This window comes from Hippopotamus amphibius, chromosome 4 (assembly GCF_030028045.1).
Source record: "Hippopotamus amphibius kiboko isolate mHipAmp2 chromosome 4, mHipAmp2.hap2, whole genome shotgun sequence".
Taxonomy (NCBI): domain Eukaryota; kingdom Metazoa; phylum Chordata; class Mammalia; order Artiodactyla; family Hippopotamidae; genus Hippopotamus; species Hippopotamus amphibius.
The window spans coordinates 127,892,346-127,918,103 of NC_080189.1; the positions used below are offsets into that span (position 1 = coordinate 127,892,346).

Genomic DNA, 25,758 nt, shown 5'->3' on the forward strand with positions numbered 1-25,758 from the left:
AACATACACACAAATAGAGTTGTATAATGAATTCCTGTCTATCTTACCCCAACACATCTAACTCTAGGAAATAAAAACATGTTTGTATAGAATTAAGACCACACCCAGCAGAATTAAAATTGGGTCCTTAATACCATCAAATACTCCTCCCGCATTCAAATATTCCCCAATTGAATTAAATATATGTTTTTACAGTTGATTTATTCAAATCAAATCCACACAAAGTCCACTCATTACTTTTGTTTATTATGACTCTTGGTTTCTTTTAATTGTGAACATTTTCCAGGTCCCTCACTTTTTTTTAATGCATCAACTTGTTGGAGAAACTGGGGCTAGTTATGTAAAGTGTGCTAGTATTTGATTGCTTCCCAGTGGTGTTTCCAGCTTTTGCGTCTATTCCTTACATTTCTAGTAAATGGGAAGTTAACTGTCTGATTAGATTCTGATTTAGAATTTTAGGGTGAACACTCATAAGCGGTCTTCTGTGTACTTCCAATGTGTTTCACATAGGAGGTATGTGGTACTGCTGCCAAGCTTGAGCAGTGAGTTCAAGTGTGGCAGCCTCATCTTTCCATTGTTCACCATCACATTTTCTTGTGGTTTTAGCATCCATTGATGATCACTGCCTGAGTGAGTGAGCTTTGAAACTATGAGGCGCTAAATACATGTGTGGAGGTATTGAGGTACTGTTATGGTTATTGCTAGTAAAGTAGAGTAGCATATTTGAGCTAAGTCATCAATGACACAGTATCTAAGAGGCAGAGCTGCAGATAGTAACAAGCCTCCAAATGAGGGACTGTATTTTTTACATTATAATTGACGTAAAATATTATGTTAGTTGAGGTGCTCAACATAGTGATTTGATAGTTTTATACAAAATGATCAAGGGACTGCATTTTTAATAGGATAATTTTATGTATAGCATGGAAAGAACTGACCTTTTTTTTCCCTGCTGCAGTAGATTTAGAGTTTGTCTCTTAACATCATGTCATATTAAAACAAATACCTTTGAACCATCTTTTTGCTAAAGAGACTCTCCAAAACCACTCTATCTCTGATTATTTTTAAAAAATTGATTAATACTAATACAATTAATTGATCGTTATAATAACATTCCAGATGACAAAAAAGAGTTTGGACACACCCTAGGAGCTCTCTTGGTAATGAGATTTAACATGTCAGCTGAAGCTACCATAATTATTGTTTGATTGCTTCTGTTAGGAGAAAATGATTAAAGTATCCTATTTTACGTGGTTCATAATGAGTCCATTTGTAGAAATTGAATTCGAACACTGGGAAATTAAATCAAAACAATGTGAACATTTGGAAAATGTTGGTTTCTTCTTTGTGCTAGCAGAGATGTCTGTCAGAATGATGCTGCAGGAGGAATAACTCATGTTTAGACCAGGGCCTGAGGACAGGTGGTGTGTTCCAGAAATCAGTATCGTCTCCGTGGAACAAAAAAACTTGACAATTCTCGAAAAACTTTCAAGGTTGTTGACCAAGGGACATGAAATTGTTCCCAAAGACATTAACTTACTTCTTTCTTCAATAGGAAAATAAAAAATATTTCAAGCGTAGTGAACTTGCAAAAAAAGAAGAGGAAGCATATTTTGAAAGATGTGGCTACAAGGTATGAATGACTGCTTTTATGTTAAATTGTATATTTCTGAGTTTAAATTTATACAGCTGTTGTTGAAGTGACAAAACGATTGATCTCTGTTCAATTTATCAATGTTATACATTAGCCTATAAATGAGAAGCCATCTGGAGAGGTATGAGTTTTTTTTTTTTTTCTTTCCTGTTTCTTTTTTTTAATCTTGACTTCAGGAAAATACATGCATGACTTTTGGCTTGGAATGGTTTGGCTTTTTGTGGACAGCATGAAGTGGCTTGAGATCGAAGCTTGAATTTTTTTCTTTTTAATTAAATCCTGGATCTGATACTACCTCATTTTCATCACCACCACCACTCCCCCTCCCCACCTCTCCCAATAAAAGTCCATTTTTAAAGGGTTCAAAAGATTTTATTCATTCAGCCACAGTGGTATCAGCAGTGGTATTTTCCCTGCTTTCTCCTGAATATTTTAAGCCATTATTTTTATATTTGCAATGCTAATAATCCCTTTTGGCCCTCAGTACCTCTGCCTGAGATAGTGTCATTTTGTGTAATAAGGTATCACATTTCAAACACTGCTTCATCTATTGGATAGAAAATGTAATCTTGAAATATTTGTTAGAAATGGGTTTTCTGGAAGACTTTGTATACTTTAGAAACGACTAAAATTATCTTTGAGATTACCTAGTTAATGTATTGGGGTTTTTATTGGGAGGGGTTAAAGGTAACGAGGTGAAGTTGTGTTTAAATTGTTTTAAAAGAAGACTATATCTAGTCGAATAAATGTTTAAACAAAGTTCAGAGGTTCTATTGAAATACTTTTTGACAAATCATAAGTTTGAAATCAACTTTTTGCTTGTGAAACACCAATATAAAATAATACTCTTGTGCATGTAATGGGGAAAGTTCTGGAAATTAATTTTATCTGGCATAGCATTTCTAGAAAGAAGCTTGAGGAATGCAAATGGTATGTATATGCATTTGCTTTCATTTTGTACTTTTGGGAGAGGGCAAGTGTTAAAAATGTAGCATTTCTGTTAGGTTTCTAAAGTGCGAAAGTTTGTATTTTGGTATTTTTCCATAGATACATTGATTTCATTTGTTTCTAGTTTAGGAAATTAAGATATGTTTTATGTAAATAACCATCAAATAGGTGTTCAGAAAGAAGAATTCTCATCTTTTGTTTGCCTAGCATAGTCTAACTCACACTTGAACTAGAATAAGAATCACTTACCAGGGGTTTGGTCTGCTGACTTGTTGCTTTCCCAGATCCCTAAATTTGAACATTTTCAACTTTTTGATAAGGTAGGAAAATAATTTAAACAGTGGTGGTTTTGCTTTGTGTAGATTGCTTCCGTGATAATGGAGGTACTTTCTTGCTCATATGGAGGAAAGCACTGAAGCAAAATCATTACTGTAAAGATACTGCTTGTAACGTTGAGTCCAGCTGACAGAAAGTCTGAGATCTTTTCCTTAAAGCTATTCACTGCCATTCTGTAATTGAAAATGATTTTATCCTGAGATTTGGGGAGAAATACCCGTTTTTATGCTTAAAATGAAAGTACAGGGTTTTCTATCTAAAGCCTTTATAATAGTTCCTTCTTGGTAGTAATGAAAATGCAGCATGTGTTACTTTTATTCCTTTATAAAAACCAGTTACCTTTTTTCTTTTTTTTTTTTTTTTAAGGCTTGATGCTGATTTGTTTGTGAAAATATGAAAGTTTAGTTTTTTTTACCTAAATTTTCTGTTACCACTATTAACACTGATTAACCTTTAACCTAAACTATAGAATCATAAATTATATAATTTTAACCATGTAGCTTTTCTTAGCTGAATGTGAGTTTCTCCTTAATGTTGCTCTTTTTTGTTTTTTGATCTTACTTCTTTTGGCATTTTAGATTTGTCTTATGGTTCAGATGGAAAACCATGTTTCAATATCTTTTTACAGACCACACAGTGGGGCTTATAAATTGCTGAACTCAGTTTTCCTAAACTGTGACTTGGGCAGCAGACTCCAGGAAATATATGAAGAGATTTTTTTCTCTGCAGGTTCATAGGAGCAAGAATGCCCACTCTGTTCCTTGTGTGCTATGAGTAGAGAGGTGCTGGTTTTCATTATTTTCCCACAAGGTTCGTAGCTCAATTTATGGGCAAGTTCTCTGTAGCATCGGAGAGTTTTCTACATGTCCAGTGGTGATTCCTGTGCACTTGGGAAAACACCTTTCAAAAATCAGGATAGACAGGAGCTGGAGCTTGAGGCTTCACAGGTTTTGTTAGAGAGCAGTTCCTTTCGTTGGTCTTCGTTTTAAACCCAGAGCAAGGATCACGTAACCCTGTAAGATGATTTTCTCAAAGAGGAGAAGCAAGTTGATTGTTTCTAAGATGCAAGTAAAAATCTTGTAGTCTAGGGAGAAAATGAGTCTAAATTTCAGACTTTTAAAGTTTTTGACTATGGAAACCATTATACTTCTGTAGTGAGAATGCTGTCTCCCGGGTGTCCCTGAGCTTTCACAAGCATGTACATCGATTATGACCTCTTTGCTCAGAGGAACATTTAGAAAAGTTTCAATATTTAAAACATGGTTAATTTCAATGAGTACCTAATGTATAGAATGATGCGTTAAACCATATTATATTTTAAAAGGAGAATTTCGTTTCCTTTGGCTATTAATGTAGATACAGCCAGAAGAGGAGGACCAGCAACCATTAACTTCATCAAATCCAGTATTAGAACTTGAGCTGGCAGAAGAAAAATTACCCATGACTCTTTCTAGGCAAGAGGTAAGTTTTTATATGAGTGTTTTGTGGAAAAAAGAAAAAGTCTCCACAGCATTTGTGTTTGTCTCTAGTTCTTTCCAATAACTTTTGTCATTATTTCCCATCTAAAATGACTTAGCTGGCCAGCTGCACAGTATTTTAATTCAATTTTCTTCATGAGGCTCTAAAATAATCTCTGCTTTTCTTGATACTGTTGTCTTAAATAGTTTAAAGAATATCTTATGTCTTAAATTTTTTAAAGAATATATCCTTCTCAACTCAAAAAACTAAACACATTCTAAATAAGTATAATTAAATGCATATATTCTAAATAATTATAGTTAGATAATTTGTCTAAATTAAAATAAAAATTATGTATCAAGAGGAAGTCAGTTACAAAATAGTAACTGTACTGTAACTTACTTTCTCTTAATACATCTTTCTAAGTCAGAATATAGAGATCTATGTAATTTTTTGACTGCATAATTTCCTGTAATATTTTAGAAACTACTTCATTATTATTTTTAAAACCAGTTCTTTGTTTATAGTCATGTAGATTGCCTCAGCATTTCTCTGTTATAGATCATACTAAGATGAACACCCTCATACAGATGTCATTGCATGCATAATGATATATGATTGCTCTCCTTTGGAAAATTTTTTAGAAACATGATTTCTGGAGTCATGAAGTAGAACTGAGATAAGTGAGAGGTAGGTTTTCATTTATTTTGAGGAACATAACATATCTGTCCAGAATTGGAATGGGCTGTTTCATTCATGAGGAGGTGTGATTCCTGTCATTTGTCAGGACCTGACTTAGGTGTTCTTGAGGTCATTTCTTCATTGCTTGGAGATGGCACTAAATGACCTCTTAAGTTTAATACCAAGTTTCAGTTAATCCAGTGGGAGCCCTGCCAGTGGTTTCTAAGTGTGATACTATTTATGTTCCCAGATAAGGTTCTTGGTATTTTTTTAAATTACAACTTATTTTCTTAATTATAATTTTTGTTTGTCCTTTTTATAAAATACAACATGTATACAAAGTGTGAAACGTGCACTGTAGTAGATAATTACAAAACAACACTCATATAACCATCACCAAAGTCAAGGAGGAGTATTATCAGCCCCTCAAAAGCTCTGCATGTGCCCCCCCATTTGTTACTCACTTTCTCTTCTGAGGGACTAGTTTTTGGTTTTAATGTTGTATTGTGATGCTGCCTCTTGGCTGTCTGTGGTCATTGACTTACAAGCTGACTCCAGAGTCTTTGTTTTTTTTCCCTATATAGATGTTATTACTCCGTCCTATCTTAATGTTTTTCTTATGTGTTCTACTACACAGATTGTTCCTTTCTGAAACACTTGCCAAATGACCTAAACTGTTAGGGTTATTTAAGGTGTGACAATAATTCAGTATATCTGTTCATGGAAAACTAAAGAAAAAACAGATAAAACTTAACTTTTTGCGTCTACTTTTCACTTACCAAAATAAATGTTTGGTCTTCTAAAATAGGAATTACTATTACTAATGACATAGGGAATTAATATTGTTGTTTGGTATATATTTTTAATAGGTTATCAGAAGATTGCGAGAAAGAGGAGAACCAATCAGACTATTTGGAGAAACTGATTATGATGCTTTTCAGCGTTTAAGGAAAATAGAGATCCTCACACCAGAAGTTAACAAGGTAAGAAGTCGGAACAAAGCTAGAAGAATATCATTGTACCATACAAATGAGAATAGTATGGACTTTGACAGAGTTCGACTAATTGCATTATTAGAGGGAAAAAAAGAAAAAGTTCCCAGATTACTGCTGCTGAATGTAAGTTTTCTTTAATTTTCTTTTAGAAAGCACACATCTTAAGCATGAGGAAGATACAGAGTATTTTCATCACATACACATGAAAGTTCCCCAGCACCCCTTCTTGGTGGATCCCTGGGTTCCTCCTCCTCTACTCCTGGGCAACCACCTTTTTAAATTCTATCCCCATTAATGAACTTTGCTTGTTCTGGTATTTCACACAGGTGGGGTCTTAGAGGATGTGTCTTGCTTCTTTTGCTCAGTGTGATTGCTGTTTTGTAGATTCATCCCTGTTATTGTGTAGTTCCTTTACGTTGCTGATGATACGGAGTCATACGAACATATCACAAGATGTTTCTCGCTTTGGGCTGTGAAGGATAAAACTGCTGTGAACATTCTTACATAAATCTTTTTTGGATCTTTGTTATTTCTCCTGGGTAGATATGTTTTTATCTCTATGGTAAATACTTAGAAGTGGAATTGCTAAATAGTAAATGTATGCTCAACTTTTTAAGAAATGCCAAATATTTCTGGTGTCTCATCAGTGTTTGTTATTGTTAGTATTTGAAATTTTAACCATTCTCTTGTATGTATGGTAGTATCTCATTGTGGTTCTATTTACAATCCCCTGATAATTAAAGATTATGAGAATCTTTTCATTGACTTACTGGCCATATCTTTCTCTATGCATTGTGTCTTTTGTTCATGTTTCAATTCGGTTGTCTTTGTATTTTTGAGTTATAGGAGTTCTTTATGTGTATTGTGGATTCTTTGTCAGATATACAGATTTATGTTTTGTATCTGTTTTTTCCTAGGCCTTACCTATTCTCTTAATGGTGTCTTTTTGTGAGCAGGACTTTTATTTTTTAATTTTATTTATTATTTACTTATTGGCTGCATTGGCTCTTCATTGCTGCACATGGGCTTTTCTCTAGTTGTGGCAAGTGGGGGCTACCCTTAGTTGTGCTTAGGCTTCTCATTGTGGTGGCTTCTCTTGTTGCGGAGCTCGGGCTCTAGGCGCGCAGGCTTCAGTAGTTGTGGCATGTGGCCTCAGTGGTTGTGGCTCGTGGGCTCTAGAACCCAGGCTCAGTATTTGTAGCGCACGGGCTTAGTTGCTCCGTGGCATGTGGGATCTTTCCTGCCCAGGGCTCGAACCCATGTCCTCTGCATTGGCAGGCAGATTCCTAACCACTGTGCCACCAGGGAAGCCTGTGGGCAGGACTTTTAAATTTTGACGAAGTTCACTCTATGGTTATTGCTTTTGGTGTTTTGCTTAAGAAATCTTTGCCTCCCCTAAGGTCTTAAAGAGATGGTATCTTCTGTATTTTCTCCTAAATCTTTAATAGTTTTAGCTTTACTTTTAGGATTCTGATCTTATTTTAGGGCTCAGCTTATGGTCTGTCTTGGCAAATATTCCACTGGGCTCTTGAAAAGAGTATGTTTTATGTTTCGGATAAATGTCAGTTACAGTGGTGGTGTTCAGATCTTCTGTGGCCTTATTAACTTACTTGCTCTTTCAGTTACTGCTCTTTCAGTTACTGTGGCTGTGTAACAAACCACCCTAAAATTTGCAGCTTAAAACAATCCATTATTATCAAATCTTTCTTAGTCATCTATGATGGTAACAAACCACCCTGAAACCTAGTAACCTGAGATAATTTACCATTCTCTCTCACAGTTATGTGGTTTGATTGGGCTAAGCTGGGCAGTTTTTTGCTTGGGGTCTTGCATGTGATGCAGTCAGGTGAGGGCTGTGGCTGAGATAATCTGAAGGCTCCCTGGACTGGCCTTCTGACTTCGCACATTGCGTTAAAGGTGCAGCCGTATTGTAGCAGGTGTCAGCATATGCTGCCTTTTAAAGGCTGAGTAATACTCCATTGTACATATGGACCCTGTTTTGTTTATCCATTCCTTTTGGCTGTTGTGAATAACGCTGCTATGGACACAAGTATGTAAATATCTGTTCAAGTCTCTGCTTTCACTTCTTTTGCGTATATTCCCAGAAGTGGAATTGCTGGATCATGTGGTAATTCTGTCTAACTGTTTTTAAAGCATAAATGAACTTAAAAAATTATCTTCATTTATATTATTGATGTGCACAGCAATTTGTTTTTCTTTATTTTTGGTCCTATATAAACTTTCCTAACCTAAATTCTTGGAAAGAGTAGGTGGTTTTGTAATGCTTGATTTCACCAATATTTGTTTCTCTTTTGTGTCCTGAGTCACTTTCCTTATCAAAAGATAGTCTAAAATGTTAATGTGAACTATTCAGTTTTTGTTACCTGATGTAATTTTTCTGCAGTTCATTTCATTACTTGAAAAATCTTCTAGCTTTTAATATTAATTTATTGCAATCTGCTGTATTCTAATCTTATTCAAGCCTGTCCCAAATACTAGAGTTTAAGTACTTTTTTAAAAATGAGGTATAATTGACATATAACATTATATTAATTTTAGGTGTACAGCATAATGATTTTATATGATCACCACAATAAATCTAGTTAATATTCATCACCATACATAGTTACAACAACATTTTTTTTCTTGTGATGAGAACTTTTTTTAAGATCTCCTCTCTGAGTAACTTTGAAATATGCATTACGGTATTAATTTTAGTCACCATGCTATACGTATATCCCTGTGACTTATTTATTTTATAAATAACTGGAGCAGTTTAGAAGTTCAAAAATTTGAATGCATTCTGAAGCTCTACAGTTTTACTCCCTTCCTTTTACATTTTATTTTTCTAATACCACATTTTACATCTTTTTGTCTTGTGTAGCCCTTAACTAATTATTGTAGTTATAGTTATTTTTACTACTTTTATCTTTAACCTTAATACTAGCTTTGAGTGATTAATTCTCTACCTTTACTTTATATTTACCTTTACTAATGAGATACATACTTTCATGTTTTCTTGTTATTAGTTAGTGCCCTTTCCTGCCAGCTTAAAGAAGTCCCTTTAACATTTCATGTAAAGGTGGTTTAGTGGTGATAAACTCCTTTAGCTTTTTTTTTTTTAATTATTTACTTATTGGCTGTGTTGGGTCTTTGTTATTTCATATGGGCTTTCTCTAGTTGTAGGAGGGGGCTACTCTTCACTGTGGTGTGTGGGCTTCTCATTGCGGTGGCTTCTCTTGTTGCAAAGCATGGGCACGTGGGCTTCAGTAGTTGTGGCATGTGGGCTCAGTAGTTGTGGCTTAAGGGCTCTAGAGCACAGGCTCTGTAGTTGTGGTGCACAGGCTTAGTAGCTCTGGGATCTTCCTGGACCAGGGCTCGAACCCGTGTTCCCTGCATTGGCAGACAGATTCTTAACCACTGTGCCACCAGGGAAGCCCTAACTCCTTTAGCTTTTGCTTGTCTGGAAACTCTATTGCTCCTTCAATTCTGAATGATAACTTTGTTGGGTAGAATATTCTTGGAAATTTTTCTTTACCACTTTGAATATATTGTGCCATTCCCTTCTTGCCTGAAAAGTTTCTGCTGAAAAATCTCCTGATAGTCTTATGTTGGGGGGGTGGGGTTCCCTTTCCCTTGTACAAAACAAGCTGTTTTTCTCTTGCTGCTTTTAAGGTTCTCCCCTTATCTTTAACTTTTTTTTTTTTTAATTGAAGTACAGTTGATTTACAGTATTGTGTTGATTTCAGGTCTGGAGCATAGTGATTAAGGATTTTTGCAGATTATACTCCATTATAGGGTATTACAAGATATTGGGTATAATTTCCTGTGCTATACAGTATGTTCTTGTTGCGTATCTATTTTAAATATAGTAGTTTGTTACTCCCATACCCTTAATTTGTCTCTCTCTCCTTTCCTTTTCCCCTTGGTAACCACAAGTTTGTTTTCTATATCTGTCTGTTTCTCTGTTTTGCATATACATTCATTTGTATTATTTTTTAAGTTTTCACATATGAGTGACATCATACAGTATTTGTCTTTGTCTGATTTATTTCACTAAGCATAATATTCTCCAGGTCCATCTGTGTTACTGGAAATGGCAGAATTTCACTCATTTTTATAGCTGAGTAATATTCCTGTGTGTGTGTGTGTGTGTGTGTATGTGTATGTATCACATCTTCTTAATCCAGTCGCCCTTTGGGCACTTGGGTTGCTTTCATATGCTGGCTGTTGTAAGTAGTGCTGCTATGCCTGTTGGGGTTCATGTATCTTTTTGAATTAGTGTTTACATTTTTTCTGGATATATAACCAGGAGTGGGATTGCTGGATCATATGATAGTTCTATTTTTATTTTAAGGATCCTGAATCCTGTTTTCCATAGTGGCTATTTCAATTTTCATTCCCACCAACAGAGTAGGAGGGTTCCCCCACATCCTCTTCAATGTTTGTTGTTTGTAGACTTTTCAGTGATAGCCATTCTGACAGGTGTGAGGTGATACCTCATTGTGGTTTTGACTTACGCTTCTCTAATAGCGATGTGGAGTGTCTTTTTCATGTGCCTGTTAGCCGTCTGTATGTCTTCTTTGGAGAAATGTCTGTTCAGGACTTCTGAACATTTTTTTTTTTTATAAAAATTATGTATGTATGTATGTATTTGGCTGTGTCAGGTCTTAGTTGTGGCACATGGGATCTTCCTTATCACATGCGGGATCCTTTTTTTTTTTTTTTTTTAGTTGCGGCATGCGAACTCTTAGGTGCAGCATGTGGGATCTAGTTCCCTGACCAGGGATCGAACCCAGGCCCCCTGCATTGGGAACACAGAGTCTTAACCACGGGACCACCAGGGAAGTCCCCTCTGACCATTTTTGGATTGGGTTGTTTTTTGATATTGAATTGTATGAGCTGTTTGTATAGTTTGGATATTAACCCCTTTTGGTTCTCACCATTTGTAAATGGAAGAAGTATTTTCTCCCGTTTAGTAGGTTTTCTTTTCGTTTTGTTGATGGTTTCCTTGCTGTGCAAAAGCTTTTACGTTTAATCAGGTCCCATTTGTTTGGTTTTGTTTTTATTTCTTTTGCCTTAGGAGACTGATTAAAGAGAATATTGCTAAGATTTATGTTAAAGAGTGTTACACCTGTATTCTCTTGTAGGAATTGTCTTTAACTTTTGACATTTTAATTATGATGTGTCTTGGTGTGGGTATGTTTAGCTTTTGCAGATATTGCCATACCATTTTCCACAGTAGCTGCACCATTTACATTTCCAGCAGTGCACTAGTGTTCTGTTTCTCCATATCCTAGTCAGGTTGTTATCTGTTTTCTGTTGATAATATCCATCCTAATGGTTGTGAAGTGGTATCTCTTTGTGGTTTGATTTTCATTTCCCTAAGGACTAGTGATGTCAAGCATCTTTTCATTTACTTACCAGACATTCGTATGTTGTCTTTTCAAGTCCTTTGCCCATTTTAAATCAGATTTTTTGTTTCCTGTTGTATTAGTTAACTCTAAGAGTTTTTAGTTTTATAGTTTTAGCTCTTACATTTAGGTCTTTGATCCATTTTGAGTTAATTTTGCATGTGGTGTATGGCAAGGGTCTATCTTTATGGCTTCCATTTTTACCAAATGGTCACAAACTGGAAGTGAACAGAGTGTGGAATTTGCTGGTTTGTTAGAAATATAGTGAAATCCGAGAATATGGTTGAGACACTGGTTTTATACTGTTGACATTTCCACATGTTTTGGGAGTTCAAAGTATCAATAGTTGCAGTTGTTAGACATTTTCAGTGAACCAGGAAAATGGGTTGGGGACTCTAGTGGAGACTGGTCACTTTCACTAAGGCCTCATTAGAAAATTACAGTGTTAATGCAGATTCTTATTTGAATTTGTCACGTGTATGTTTTATTTTTCTGACCATCAGACTACCGGTAGTGTGTACATTCTTTTAAATTTAAATATGTTCAAAAGAATTGACTTTGAATGGACAGTGGTGATAGCTGTGTAATAAACTGAAATATTATTTGTGTTTCCTTGTGGAGAAAAACATGGATAATACTCATTATTAGAGAAAAAAATCAGAAGTGAAACATCAGTGAAATTTCATACTAGGTATAACTTTTTACCTTTCCTCAGGGATTGAGGAATGATCTGAAAGCAGCTTTGGATAAGATCGATCAGCAGTACCTCAATGAACTTGTGGGTGGCCAAGAACCTGGAGAGGAAGACACCCAGAATGATTTGAAAGTTCACGAAGAAAACACCACAATTGAAGAGTTAGAGGTGATCCCTCCACTGCTTCTCCTCCTCCCCTCTCACACCTTTCATTCCCTGGAGCAGATCGTCTTTGGTCGTTACAAAGGCCCTTCTTCTGTTTCATGCCTTTGGTTTGTTCACTCCCTTTTTTCTCGTTTTCCACACACACTCCCCTACTTCCTGCCTTCGAAAGTATTCATTCTAATGTGTTTGATGTGCATCCTTTTACCAGTTGATAGTCTTGTAAAACCAGTAGTGTTTTGTATGCATGTGTTTTGGTACATAAATGATATTTTACTGTGAAACTCTTCATTCTGTGTTTTTACTTTTTTCCACTTAGAACTATGTTAAGTTCCATCCTTGATACCTTATGTATGTCTAAACCTTTGATTTAAACTGTTAACATAATATTTCATACACTGTGGCATTCACTGTCTTTTATTTTTTGTTCCCCATAATGACGGTGAGATTGCTTCCAGATCCCTGTTACCACAAACAGCTTTGTGACAGTCTTGCATATAACTCCTCTGGGCCGGAAGCAGGATTGCTTCTTATGTATGTTTAACTCGTCTGAGTACTGCCAAGTTGCTCTCTGGGATGGGTTTACCAGTCTCAACCTCCCACCAACAGGGTGTGTGTGTCTTGTATACCTATGTCTCTGTCAACACTTGGCAATATCTTGCCTTCTTATTTTTGCCAGTGTGTTGAATGTGGAGTGATATATGTAATCTTATTTAAAAGTAATGCTGTATTATCTAAATCTCTAGCATGAGCAAAAAAAAATACCACTTAGATTAATGTTCCTAATGCTTAATAAAACATAGTTATTTTCCTGTCACCTTTCATTCCTGGCTCTTAACCCACGTTGCATGCTGTGAGTGAGATTATAGTTGAGGAGGATGTCGTTGTAATTGTACCCCCACACCCTAAATTTTACTGAAATAATTGGTGTGAGCAACCAGTTCTGGACATTTTTTCTTTTTTTTTCCCATCGTTTTAAACAACTTTGGAGATAATCACATACTATACAATTTATCCATTTAATGTGTACAATTCAGTGGTTTTTAGTATATCCACAGGTTGCTGCAACCATCATCACAATCTGATTTTAGAGCATTTTTGTTCCCCTAAAAAGAAACCTCATATTCATTAGCAGCCACTCCTTTTATTCCCACTTTGGTTTATAAAAAAAAATTCTGCATTTAAGTGGCAAACTTTTTTTTTTTTTTAACCTATCTAGAAATTCCATCAGGCTTTTAAATCAAAATTGGACTGTACTTATATATAATAAAAAGCCATGTTTAGTCTGGTGTTGATAACGTATATATTCCACTGTTGTGCTTGATGAATAAACAGAAGCATTCTTTTCAGGCACTGGGAGAGTCTTTAGGAAAAGGCAATGATCACAAAGACATGGACATCATCACCAAATTCCTTAAGGTGTGTACTTTTTTGGCTAGGAAAGGAGGACGTTTTCTCTAGTTAAGAACTGGTCTTACTTTTTTTTTGGTCTTACATTTTTGACTTGTTTAAGAGGTAAAGACTGGAAAGGGAAACCCTCACTAAACGTTTCTGCATGTACGGTGTTTATGACATTGCTATGTTCTTGGATATAGAGGTTAAAAAAATATATATATATCTACTTCATGGCACTTGTAAAGCTGACTTATTAATGTAAACACACTGAAAAGAATCATGGCAGGAATGAACAAGAAGTTTTAAGGATAAAAAAAATTTTTAAACACTCAGGGAAGGAGTGCAATAGGGAGAGGGTTCCAGAAGCTTTTCTGAGAGATGATGATGGTAGGAATGGAAGGAGGTGGGAAGACGTGGACAGTGAAAAAAGCAAACACTCAAGTAACCTTTCAGAGACGTGTGATTAGCTCATTCTGTCTTCCCAGCGTTTCTCTCTTCAGTTGTTTGGGTAGATGATGTGCAAATCCCAGATTCCTTTTAATGTTTATTCACAAATTATTTGTGTTCAGCCCCAGAGACTTAAATGCAAGAAATGCTTTTACTTATATTTACAGTTTAAATACAACATAACTGGTCATCAAGATTCTCAATCCATTGAGGTTTTGGCATGAAATTAGGTAGGGCGTGAGATCTAGCATGAACTACAGTTTCCTCTTTGAGTGACGGCCTTTCCCTATGTAGGGCATGCATACGTAATGCTGCTAGGGGACTATGGCCTCCTCAGCCTTCACTGTTTACCTGCCTCTAGAAAGGATGCTTTTTGTGCAGTTAAACTCAAGGGGCACCTGGGTAGTTTTCTGGGGCAGAGTCGGGGCTGGTCATAGTTTCTTTCATTTTCGTTCCTTTTTGCCTTCCTTCTCCTTTGGTTAGGTGCTTTAGAGGGAATTTTTAATTGAATTGTGGTCTCCACTGCAAAAGTAGAAAGTCCAAATACTACAACAGCATTCTTGGAAGACTGATTAAATATCACAGCACATGTGGCACGATGGCTGATAAGTCTAGGCAGGTTGAATTGTATGTAATAGAAATACAAGTAAAAGGTTATTTCTATCAAACAGTTACCTGTGAAACTTGATAGTTCTTTTTAAGGGAAATGGATCACATTTGAGCAAGGAATATATATAGAATTAGAGAAGTTTGTGACTTGCCAATGGCACTGCGTTAAAACATGTGACATACTGAGCAGAAATAGTTCATTAGTTACATATTAGTTGATGATGTTTTAATCCATCAAGACATTTACTCTAAGGATGAGTGTATACCGTTTTGTGCATCAGTGATCTTTTAAACTTACGGAACCACTGGGTGGCATTGTAGTCTTAAATTTACCCTTTCTTTCCACAGTTTCTTCTTGGTGTTTGGGCTAAGGAGCTGAATGCCAGAGAGGATTATGTGAAGCGCAGTGTGCAGGGTAAACTGAACAGTGCTACTCAGAAACAGACAGAGTCCTATCTCAGACCTCTTTTCAGAAAGCTACGAAAAAGGGTGAGGTTTCTCGAAAAAAGCTTTTGTTACCTGGTTTTTTAAAAATAGAATATATAAAGTTAAAATAAATGTAGTCTGTAGCTTCTGAAGTTAGTTACGCTTTTTTTTTCTTTTTCAGAATCTTCCTGCTGATATTAAAGAATCCATAACAGATATCATTAAATTCATGTTGCAGAGGGAATATGTGAAGGTACATTACCATGCTGTGCATCAAAATTATGTTTATATCTAGGTTATGTACATAATGTGTTCATCTCGTGTGGGAGTGTTCTAATAGAAGATTTAAGAATAAATGTGGGGACTTCCTAGGTGGTGCAGTGGTTAAGAATCTGCCTGCCAATGCAGGGGACACGGGTTCAAGCCCTGCCCCAGGAAGATACCATATGCAACTATTGAGCCCATGTGCCACAACTACTGAAGCCCACGCGCCTAGAGCCCATGCTCCACAACAAGCGAAGCCACCACAATGAGGAGCCCACGCACCACAATGAAGAGTAGCCCCCACTCGCCACAACCAGAGAGTGCCTGTGTGCAGCAATGAAGACCCAACACAGCCAATCAAAAAGGAAAAAAAAAAAAAAAAAGAATACACGTGAAATGAATTAGTAGTTAAAAAAAAAACCCTTTCATTCTCTAATATATTGTCAGCTTTATTGTTAGGCATGAATAATAAATTTTCAGACCATACTGTATTTTTTAGTCATTTTTAAGGAAGGTGTAAAGATTCTTCAGAGCACAAACTGGATACGGGCAGTGTTCATTTCATGAATGGGTTTGAGTTTCAAAGTTTTTAGATTGTTGATTATGGTTTGGAACAAATTTTCCTGTAGAAGCAGTGTTACGTAGATTAGTTTCTCAGGCCAGCTGTAAAAGCCTACTAATGATACAGTGGAATTTAACCGCCCTTTATGCTGGTTTCTCTGAGAAAATGTTCCAAATAAGGCTGCCAGAATGCCTGTCTCCCATTTCAGTACTGCTATAATAGCAGAGCCCAGGAAGGGAAGACTCTTCCCCCTGCTGCAGTGTCTTCATTCCTGAATGAACTCTGGGAGGAGGTGTCAGAGGAAAGAGCTCTGATGTCCACCTGCTCCTGGGGTAGAGTTTAGAAAGGGGTGGAAGGCTGTCAGTCAGCGTGGTGAGCAAGAAGAGAAGGGCCTCCTGCACCACCAGTGGGATTGGAAATGTCGCGCTGCTCGCGGGCCGTCAGCCAAGCCTGAGGGAGGCTTCCAGGGGCTGTGCCTCCCAGGAGAGGAGGAGTAGAGTATCAGTGATTGAGAAAATGTGTATGTGCCCTTTTAAAATTCTGTATATCAGTCTCATAGTTGTTTGATTTTTAAGATGAAATCTCTTTGAGGCCTGGCCATATAAGCCTCTCTGACCTTTGAGGTCTTTTAGAATGTACTTGCTTTCTGTTATGTGCCCACTCCCCCCCACCTCCGGTAGCCTGGATTGGTTTAGAAAAAGAGCGCTTTGTCTTCGTTGCTTTCTCTCCTCTCATTGTGTAGCTTTTATTTGAAGGTTCTTGGCAGGTGGGAGGTTTGGGGGGGCCAAAGTGAAACGATCTCATCCTTTAGCTATTTGACTCGAGGGCCAGTATTTAATCTGTTTACACATCTGCTGTGGACCCGATGTGATGGTCCCAGCACACGGAGCGCACACTGCTTTCAGAGGTCTGCACTGCTGTGTGGGGAGTGGGTGTAATTTCAGGTTGGATTATGAAAAACTAGTTCACCTCTACCTTCTCTGTGACCACCTAGGGAGAAGAGTAGGTCTAATGGAAACTCAGACTAGAGTTTTTGTCAGTGCCTCAAATTACCTACCTGGTAATTTCAGATCTGAAATGTATTAATTTCCAGTGCACCAAGGCTGCAAAGGAGTGTTTGTCTTTTTACTCACTGTGTTAGCATTGGTTTCTGTTTTTCCATAGACATTTGTGGTCCAAGCAGTCAGTCACCCCATATTTTAATTTCTTTTGTTTGAATAATGGGAATGGTAATATTTTCAACATACCCAAGTTATGGATGAAAATTACATCGTGGAGGGCTGCGAAATACTTTAAATGAAAATTTGGACCGACAGAGTATTTTGGCTTTCCTGATATCGTCCTCAATTTTCTTTGCAGGCGAATGATGCTTATCTTCAGATGGCCATTGGAAATGCCCCCTGGCCCATTGGTGTCACTATGGTTGGCATCCATGCCAGAACTGGTAGGGAAAAGATTTTTTCCAAGCACGTTGCACATGTTTTAAACGATGAGACACAGCGGAAATACATTCAGGTAAGCAGTTTGGAGGGCAGAGTACTCTGGCGGTTAACATACCCCACTTCTCAAACTGTAAGTTTTGAGAGGAGAACTACAGCGATAGGAGGTAGCATGATAGGACGCAAGTCCACTCTTTATGTAACTAGTACTTGTATTTAAGATACCTTCATTGTACTGGAAAACAAAAACCCGTTAAGTTTCATGTGTGGTGGAAGACAGGGTGAAGTATTGTGCTTTAATTACCTTAGTAGTGAAGTACAACTATTGCTCTTTGCTTTGGGAGTTTACTGAAGAATGACGACTTTAGAATATTTTGCAGTAAATCACATTTTGTTACTTTCAAGGTGGATTTAACATCTAGGCTAAAAAGGTATGAATAGTAAATATTTGGCCAGTAAATATTTTTAGTGTAATTTATAACAGTGCTTCTCTACACAGAGTTAAATTAGTTATAGTTTATTTTCCTAAAGTTATACGTGCCTCACATAAACCTGATTTCACTGCTGTTGGGTTAAACTTTTCTTTTTAGTGGGGGAAAAAAACCTCAACTGTAATGTAGCTTTTGCCACGTTGTCAGAAATTTCAGGTTGTGTCTGTATAATGACTTTTGCTGGATGTTAACTCTAAAGCTTGAAGATGAAACACTGAAAGTTTATTTAAAGTGTAAGGTTCACTTAAAATGCATAAAGTGCTTTCAGAATTTGTGCCAGACAGTAGTCATTATCATATTCATGAATTATCTTTTTATTTCATTTCAGTTCCAAGTGCTAAAGGTTATTTTGTGTCATACTTTGTGCCTTATTCATATATATTAGCATTTTAAAATGTGATTTCAACCTGACCCCCAATGTGAACTGTAGAATTTATAGAGTTCAAGTATACTTGTGGAAATTCAAAGACATTTCCATTTTTTTAATAACAACTATTGAAGGCAAAAAGCATTTTTGGGGGGGAAAAAGTGGTTTGGCTTTAACAGTAAAAAAGTTTCCAGTGATTAAATTTGCTCATTGTGTTCAGCTATACCATGGCCAAAGCTATACTGTGTGTAAGAGTTCATATAATTCGATAAATTGTCTTAAACACAGCATTTCTTTTTTAGACAGTGGTATGATTACCATCATCTTTTTTTTTTTTTTTTTTTTTTTGCTGTGCGCGGGCTTTCTTTAGTTGCAGTGAGTGGGGGCTACTCTTCATTGTGGTGCACGGGCTCCTCATTGCCATGGCTTCTCTTGTTGCGGAGCACGGGCTCTAGGTGCGTGGGCTTCAGTAGTTGCAGCACATGGGCTCAATAATTGTGGCTCATGGGCTCTAAAGCACAGGCTCAATAGTCGTGGCTCACGGGCTCTAAAGCGCAGGCTCAATAGTTGCGGCGCATGGGCTTAGTTGCTCCGCGGCATGTGGGATCTTCCTGGAGCAGGGCTCGAACCCGTGTCCTCTGCATTTGCGGGCAGATTCTTAACCACTGCGCCACCTAGGAAGCCCTGATTACCATCATCTTATAAACTGATTTTTCTTTTTAAAAATATGCGTAGTATTTTAAAGATTTCTGGTTTATTTTGGAAGCTATATAGTGACCTATCCTCCCTCCATTGTTCTTCCTTTTTAACTGTTCTCTTCCTATTAAAAATTTCCCCTCCTTTTCCCCAAGGTGATTAGGGAAAATTGGCGAACATATTGTGTCTAAACTTTAGGAAGGTGTTTGACCTAAACCCAATAATATTCTTGTGTACAGATGTAAATATGATTAAAATGATGAGGTGGACTCAGCTTGTTGAGTGAGAGAAGCAGTGAGTACTGAGAAATGGATCCACGTCTGTCTGGGTGGATGCTAGGGACCTGCCATGGGGTTCTCAATGACCTCAGTACTGGGACCTCAGTACTGTCCTGTTCAGTTTTAATGAACAGTTTGGATGACTATACTGAGAGGTAAATTTATCAGATTTACAGATAATAAGAAACAGAATGGATGGGGTGTGCATTCAGGTGGAAAAGAAATGTGCATTCTGGAAGTTCTTGACAGTGAAGAAAAAGGCAGATTCTAAAAATATAATTAGCAATGGTGACTATGAAGAAATATGGAACTCTGACTCAGCTGCTTGAGCATACCGTTTGAGCAGTGTGTATGAGGAAGAATTAGGGAATGTAGTGGACGCTAAGTACAATAGCAGTAGTGCAGTATGGCTACTGGAAAGTCTGACGATAGCTTATGCTACATTATTGGACGTAATTTAGTGTAAGTTCCACAAGGCAAGAGCACAGTTGACTGTTGTATCCTTGGAGTCTAGAATTACTCATAGTGGGTGCTCAGTAAATATTTGGTGATTGAATGAATACTCTAGAGGACGAGAGAGGTGAAAGTCTTGCTGTTTTTCCAGTCCTTGAGAAAGAAGACTCTTAGTAGGGGTCGGGGCAACTATAGATAATGAAAGAACTTTCTTATGGAAGAGGGATTAAACGTGTCCCATACAGTTAAAGACCAGGTTAGGTATAGGAATGAAGACGCGTTTCTAATCAGTGTAAGGAAAGGATCCTTCTTTAAATCTTTTTATTTTGAAACAATGATAGACTGATAAGAGGGTGCAAAAATAGTATGACAAAGCTTTTTAACAGGCAGAATTGCCCCCAAATAGGAGTAGGGCTGCTTGCGAAGATAAGGGGGCAATCCCTACCACTTGATGTTTGCAGGCATCCAGTTAACTGTTGCCGTTTCTGGTCCACTGATTCCTCTGATTCTTCTCTGCCATTTTCCTTAGAGGCCATTGCTTAAACCTGAGGTTGCAAACTCACACAGCCAGGATAGTTAGGTAACAACAAGTGAACTGAATGTTAAGAAGCCCCTGACTCTTGTCTGTCTGGTCTTTTCCTACTTTTCGCGTAGGCATAGATAAAAGCAGCATTTCATTTTCCTCAGCTCTGTGGTAAGAAAGGTGGGCAGTTGATTAACAATGTTGTGTTAGTTCAACTATATTCCAACATAAAATAAAAAATTTTAAAAAGTGGACAGTGCAAGCATAGCATGGAGTGTCAGCTGACAGCCTCAGCGTTACTGGAATCACTGCAGCTCATTGTTACCTTGTAGGAATATGGTTCTAGTATTGTTCCATCTTCCTTTATTTTTTAATGAGATGCCAGAATCCTTAATTTGTTAAAAAAGCATATGCTTCTATTTTTAAAATATTGGCAGTAACAACAAAAATTAGCATTGTGTGAGGCCAAATAAAGTGTCAGTTTTTGATCTGTCTTAAACCCATAGTGTAGCTCAAGGCAAAATGCTGCCACTCCCATGTTAGCATTTCATGGAATTCTTCATCACAGTTAACTGAGTGATTTACTAAGCTGTCTTTTGAATCTCTCTCCTCTTACTTTGGTATTTGGGTGAGTTTGATTTAAATTATTCCTACAAAGGGACATTTTAAATATATTATTTGAAGTTTAAGTCAGGGAGTGACATACTTTTTCTTAAAGGATCAGGTAGTAAATATTTTAGGCTCTGCTACAACTCTTTAGCCATGTAGCTGTGTGAAAGCAGCCAGTGGCTGTGTTCCAGTAAAACTTCACTTATAAAAAGAGGCAAGTGGCCTGTGGGTCATAGTTTGCTGACCCCTGGTAAATGTACAAACCGAGACCTTTTCTATGTTAAGGTATTTGCTGAGGAGGTAATTGTGAGTCATTTAATAGGGTAATTTTTCTTTTTAAATTGAGATATAATAAACCTTAGTAAACAGTGGAGCATGCAAAGTGTACTAATCTTAATTGTAAAGCTCAGTGATTTTTCATATACACGTGATAGTTATCAAGACATACAACGAGGTCTAGATAATAGGAAATTTTTAGCAGCACCCCTGAAGTTTCCCCGCATGCCTTTTCCCAGCCTAAGTCCTCCTCCCATCTGAAATAACCACTACTTTGACGTGTGTCGTTATTGGTTAATTTTGCCAGTTCTTGCACATCGTTTAAATGAAATCTTGCAATATATAGAAGAATTATTTTTTTATGTAAAACTACTGGGGAGAAATAACTGTTTTCTGAAACACGGTAAAAACAATTCAAGGGGCTCTTTACTGTAACATGATTTCATCTTTGGGTTTCATGCAAACTTCTGTAGAATTTAAACTGTGAAAGTTGTTTGAAGTGTTCTCTTTCTCACAAAAATTAAACACACCACAGGGAGAGTTTTCTCACCATGCAGATCAAAGAGAAGTTGTATAGCTTATTAGCTAGCCTCAAATCTAGTGTGAGACGGAAATTGTTGGTAGGAACTTCAAGGACTTTGGTCGGTTTGCCAGATGCAGATGTAACCTTTGGCCCAGATTTGGGTAAAGCTTCTATACAGATTAAAGGAAGTTCTTGATTATTTAGAGTCTTGATGATTCAGTCATCTCAAGACATCTCTTGAAAAGGTTCACGTCTTGGGTGTTCTTTACTTGTCGGTAAAGAAGAGCAGGAAGAAAAGCTGAAATTGACATCACGTGGTGATTTGCCCTCCAGATCCACTCCACCCTTCCTCGCCTTGTCCTGTGCCCCGGAAACCTGGCTTTTATGAACAATGTTGACAGATTCCCTTGCCCTCTGACTTCTGAATTGGGCAGGCAGTGAGAGGGACCAGAAGGCATTTTGTAGGTGGGAGAAGAACGAATTTGGGGTATTTATTTCCCTGGCTTCCTCCCTGTGGAGTCGCTACACCCCTCCACCCAAGGCTACAGCTGTCCCATACAGTTATCCTCTCTGGGTTTCAGTAACCACTCTCCTGCTTTGCCGCCTCAGAAACGGGCTGGCCTTACCTTCGCAGCATTGCCAACTCTGGGGTGCTGCACTGTCTCTTGTTGGTCCCGGTCTTGCCCATACCTTTGTGAAGTCCTTGGAACTGCTACCATCAAATTACCCATTTTGGGTGTGCCCTTTGTTTCCTGTGGATACCCTCCCTGAGTCATATAGATTAATCCATCCGTGTGCTGTGTTACAACACAGGTTTCTTTGGGGATTAGAAGATTAAGGAGTAATAATCATTCCAAACCATTTTTCTCAAGCTTTCACTATTCCGAAAGGCAAAATGTCCTATAATATTCTCTTTGGCAAGTTGTATTCAGTAATCTTAAGTCTGTAAATTCCTTGGTAAAAACATCATTCCAGCATTTTATGTCAGATATTTATATCCACATTTCAGATTTTGGCTTGTTTCATCTGTACGAGAATTTGCCAAATTTATTTGTGGAACATTTGTAAATTTATAATATGTTAGTATAGTGCTGAAAATGGTGTAACAGAAACATTACTGCACTGAGTGATCACAGCTTGATCCATGTGTTGTATACACACGTCATGGGCAGTTGGTAAACACTCACTGTGCATCAGATTATATGTCACACGTTTGTGGGTCAAGTGGCCTTATGCTGCCTCCTGGCGTCCTTGGCCCTGATAAACCATTTCTTAAAAGGCAAGTTACTTTGGTAACAAACTGTTTACCCATTTAATAACTTCCTGGCATATTAAAACAAATTTTTAGAGAAAAATACTGCTAGCATTTGTCTTTCACATACGTTACCTTTTAATATCGCAGAACACCATTGTTGGGAAGAAGCACATTTTGGGGAATGCTGGTCTAAACTGTGCCGTGTTTCTTTTTAGCTGGCAGCTAAATAGACATTTTACTTGAGGTATTGACTCTTTCTTACATTTCTCAACCACATGCTTTGGGGGAAAAGAAAAGTCAGATCATCCTGTAGTGTGAAGGCCTCCTAGTCAAATAAATAAAATCTTCCCTCAAATTGGTCATTTGGCATACATTTTACCTAACTTCAGTAAGTAGTGAGTGCTGTTTTCAAAGTGGAATTATCACTTGTAATTTATTTTCTGTGAAATGATGAACTTTTGAACTGGAAGTAATGTTCTTTTATATAACAAACATTCAGACAAATACAAATTGAGAGCAGCTCTCTGTTTCTTACCGTAAACTCCAGAAGATTGTTAGTCCCTGTTAGTTTTCTTTAATTTACCACTATGTCCTACAGATCTTGAACATTTTAATACATTTAACACTTGCATTGGGACTCTTCATTGGAAGCAGTGTGAGATTGCGTTCATCTGCCATCATCCCAAGTAGCTAGATCCAGATCACGTATTAAAAAGTCTAGAATGAGTAATTCAAATCAACCCAGTTTTAATCAGATACTTGTAAGGAAAGAATTCCTGTGGACACTTTTTGAAGGATTGGCCTTTTTATGCATGGCTACAAATGTTAGTTGAAATTGTAGAAATTAACTTTTCGTTATTGTACACATTTTTTGAAAGTCGCATTTCGGGTCAAATGTTTATTCCTTTAGTCTGAAGTTAGGATTAAGTTGTAACTTAAGTATCTCATGGTAACTCATTCCTTTATTAGAAGTTTGGCAGTTCATTGACAGAATTTAAATAGCTGCGTGGAAGATGTTCTCAACTTTCCCCTGTTATTTTCCTCAGCTGCACCACTAAACATTTCTGTGCTTTCATCTGCAAGACTGTTCTTACAGGGTCACTGGTGACAGGGACAAAAATAATTGATTTAATAATATGTCTTCCTTATACTTCAATAAAAAGATTACTGAAAAAATCTTCAAGTCCTATTAACTGATGATAGTTTATAAAAGACACATCTGGCTAAAAGGTTATGATTGTAGTTTGGTTAGGTTTTAAAAAGTTTTTGTTTTCTGCAATAATAAAAATGCTGTTTCTTTAGTCAATGCAGGTTGATTGTTTTAATGGTTCATTGATTTATCTGGATATAAACAACTCATTACCCAGGATTTGTATCCTATTTCACATGCTATGATACACCAAACTGTATCTGTATTTGATATTTTTATACCTTATCTAGAGTATTCTGTAGTGCTTGCAATTAAATTTTTTTAAAAACTGGTGAAATATGACACAAATTTTACTGTCTTGAACCTTTAAAGAATCTTTATTCAGCTCTACTATCTTAATCATTTTAAGTGTACAGTTCATCAATTAGACTTTGAAATGCAGAATATTTTCCTAGAAACAATAGTGATTAAAAAAATCAATTTAGTTAAATATTGTGTGGGGAGAAAGTCATTAAGGAGCCATTAACAAGGACTCTGTAGAATCTGGAAGGGCTCAGTCATGGGACTGTAAGCCACTTCTGAAAGGCCAGACAGTGGGACAGGGCTAAAAATGAAGGATTGGTTGAGAATTAGGATCAGTGGTCCAGAGGTTCCTTCTCCCCTGTGCAAGTGGGCCCTCCTGCCTGTCTCCCCTCTAGCAGAAAACAGGTTAACTTCCTGAGGGATTGTACCCTCAGGCAGGGTGGAGTCCCTGTTCAAAACAGGCAATTCAAGTGAGACTCTGTGTTGACCCTCAAGACCTCTGGTTCCTGTTCTCCATTGGTTCCTCTGATGCTGGCAGCTGGGCCTTTACCCCCAACTCAGGAGTGGGAGGGTTCTTCTCTTTGAACTGACCCAAGAGCAAATTTGTACAGTCACTAACATTTAATATTCCATCAGTGGAAAAAACTAGCTTGCTACCATATTGTCCTAAAATGGAGTTCCGTTGACGAGCCCTGCCCATTGAGTTTCCTTTAGCTCCTTATTGCCTTGCTCACAAATATGCATGTTCACTTAGGATCATCAGGCATTCAGGGGAAGCTTCCAACATGAAGACAGAGACCAAAACACATAGTAAAAATAGAGTTGAGAGACACTGACTTATAGGGAACAGGAAAAAAACCCTTCAATTAAAAATGTAATTAATATTCTTAGATAAGATTGTAACCATGAAACAAGAACATTAGCTACAAAAAAAGTCAGAGAATCAGACTTAGCTTTCAGAAGTTAAACATTACAGCAGAAATTTAAAAATTAGATAAAAGGGTTAGAAGATGAAGTTGAGGAAATCTCAGAAGTATAAAAGTTAAGAGAATGAAGGAGTCAACCTATATGGTCTGCAGCTATTCAAATTCTAGGAAAGGGAGAACAGAGAAACTGGAGGATAGGAAATAAAGAATTAATGCAGAAAAACTTCCCAGAGCTGAAGGACATTTATTTCTAGGATGAAAAAAGCTCACTGAATAAATAACAAATGATCAGGAAGGGGTCTCACATCAAGGCTCAATATAATGAATATCAGAGGGCCAAGGATAAAGAGGAGATTTTCAGTGCTTCTGGAGAAAAGAAGCAGGTCACTTACGAAGGCTCAGGAATTAAAATGCCCTCATACTT

The 25,758-nt window shown here is 37.2% G+C and overlaps 1 protein-coding gene across 1 annotated transcript in view; it reads left to right on the plus strand.

Moving 5' to 3' along the window:
• The window catches only part of PRPF18 (pre-mRNA processing factor 18), a 45,471-nt gene that overhangs the window by 12,903 nt on the left and 6,810 nt on the right, over positions 1–25,758 (plus strand). The window contains exons 2-9 of the mRNA XM_057731245.1: positions 1,556–1,633; positions 4,295–4,399; positions 5,947–6,060; positions 12,202–12,348; positions 13,693–13,761; positions 15,142–15,282; positions 15,401–15,472; positions 17,405–17,560. Coding sequence (XP_057587228.1) covers positions 1,556–1,633; positions 4,295–4,399; positions 5,947–6,060; positions 12,202–12,348; positions 13,693–13,761; positions 15,142–15,282; positions 15,401–15,472; positions 17,405–17,560 — 882 coding nt within the window. The remainder of the gene's footprint in view (positions 1–1,555; positions 1,634–4,294; positions 4,400–5,946; positions 6,061–12,201; positions 12,349–13,692; positions 13,762–15,141; positions 15,283–15,400; positions 15,473–17,404; positions 17,561–25,758) is intronic.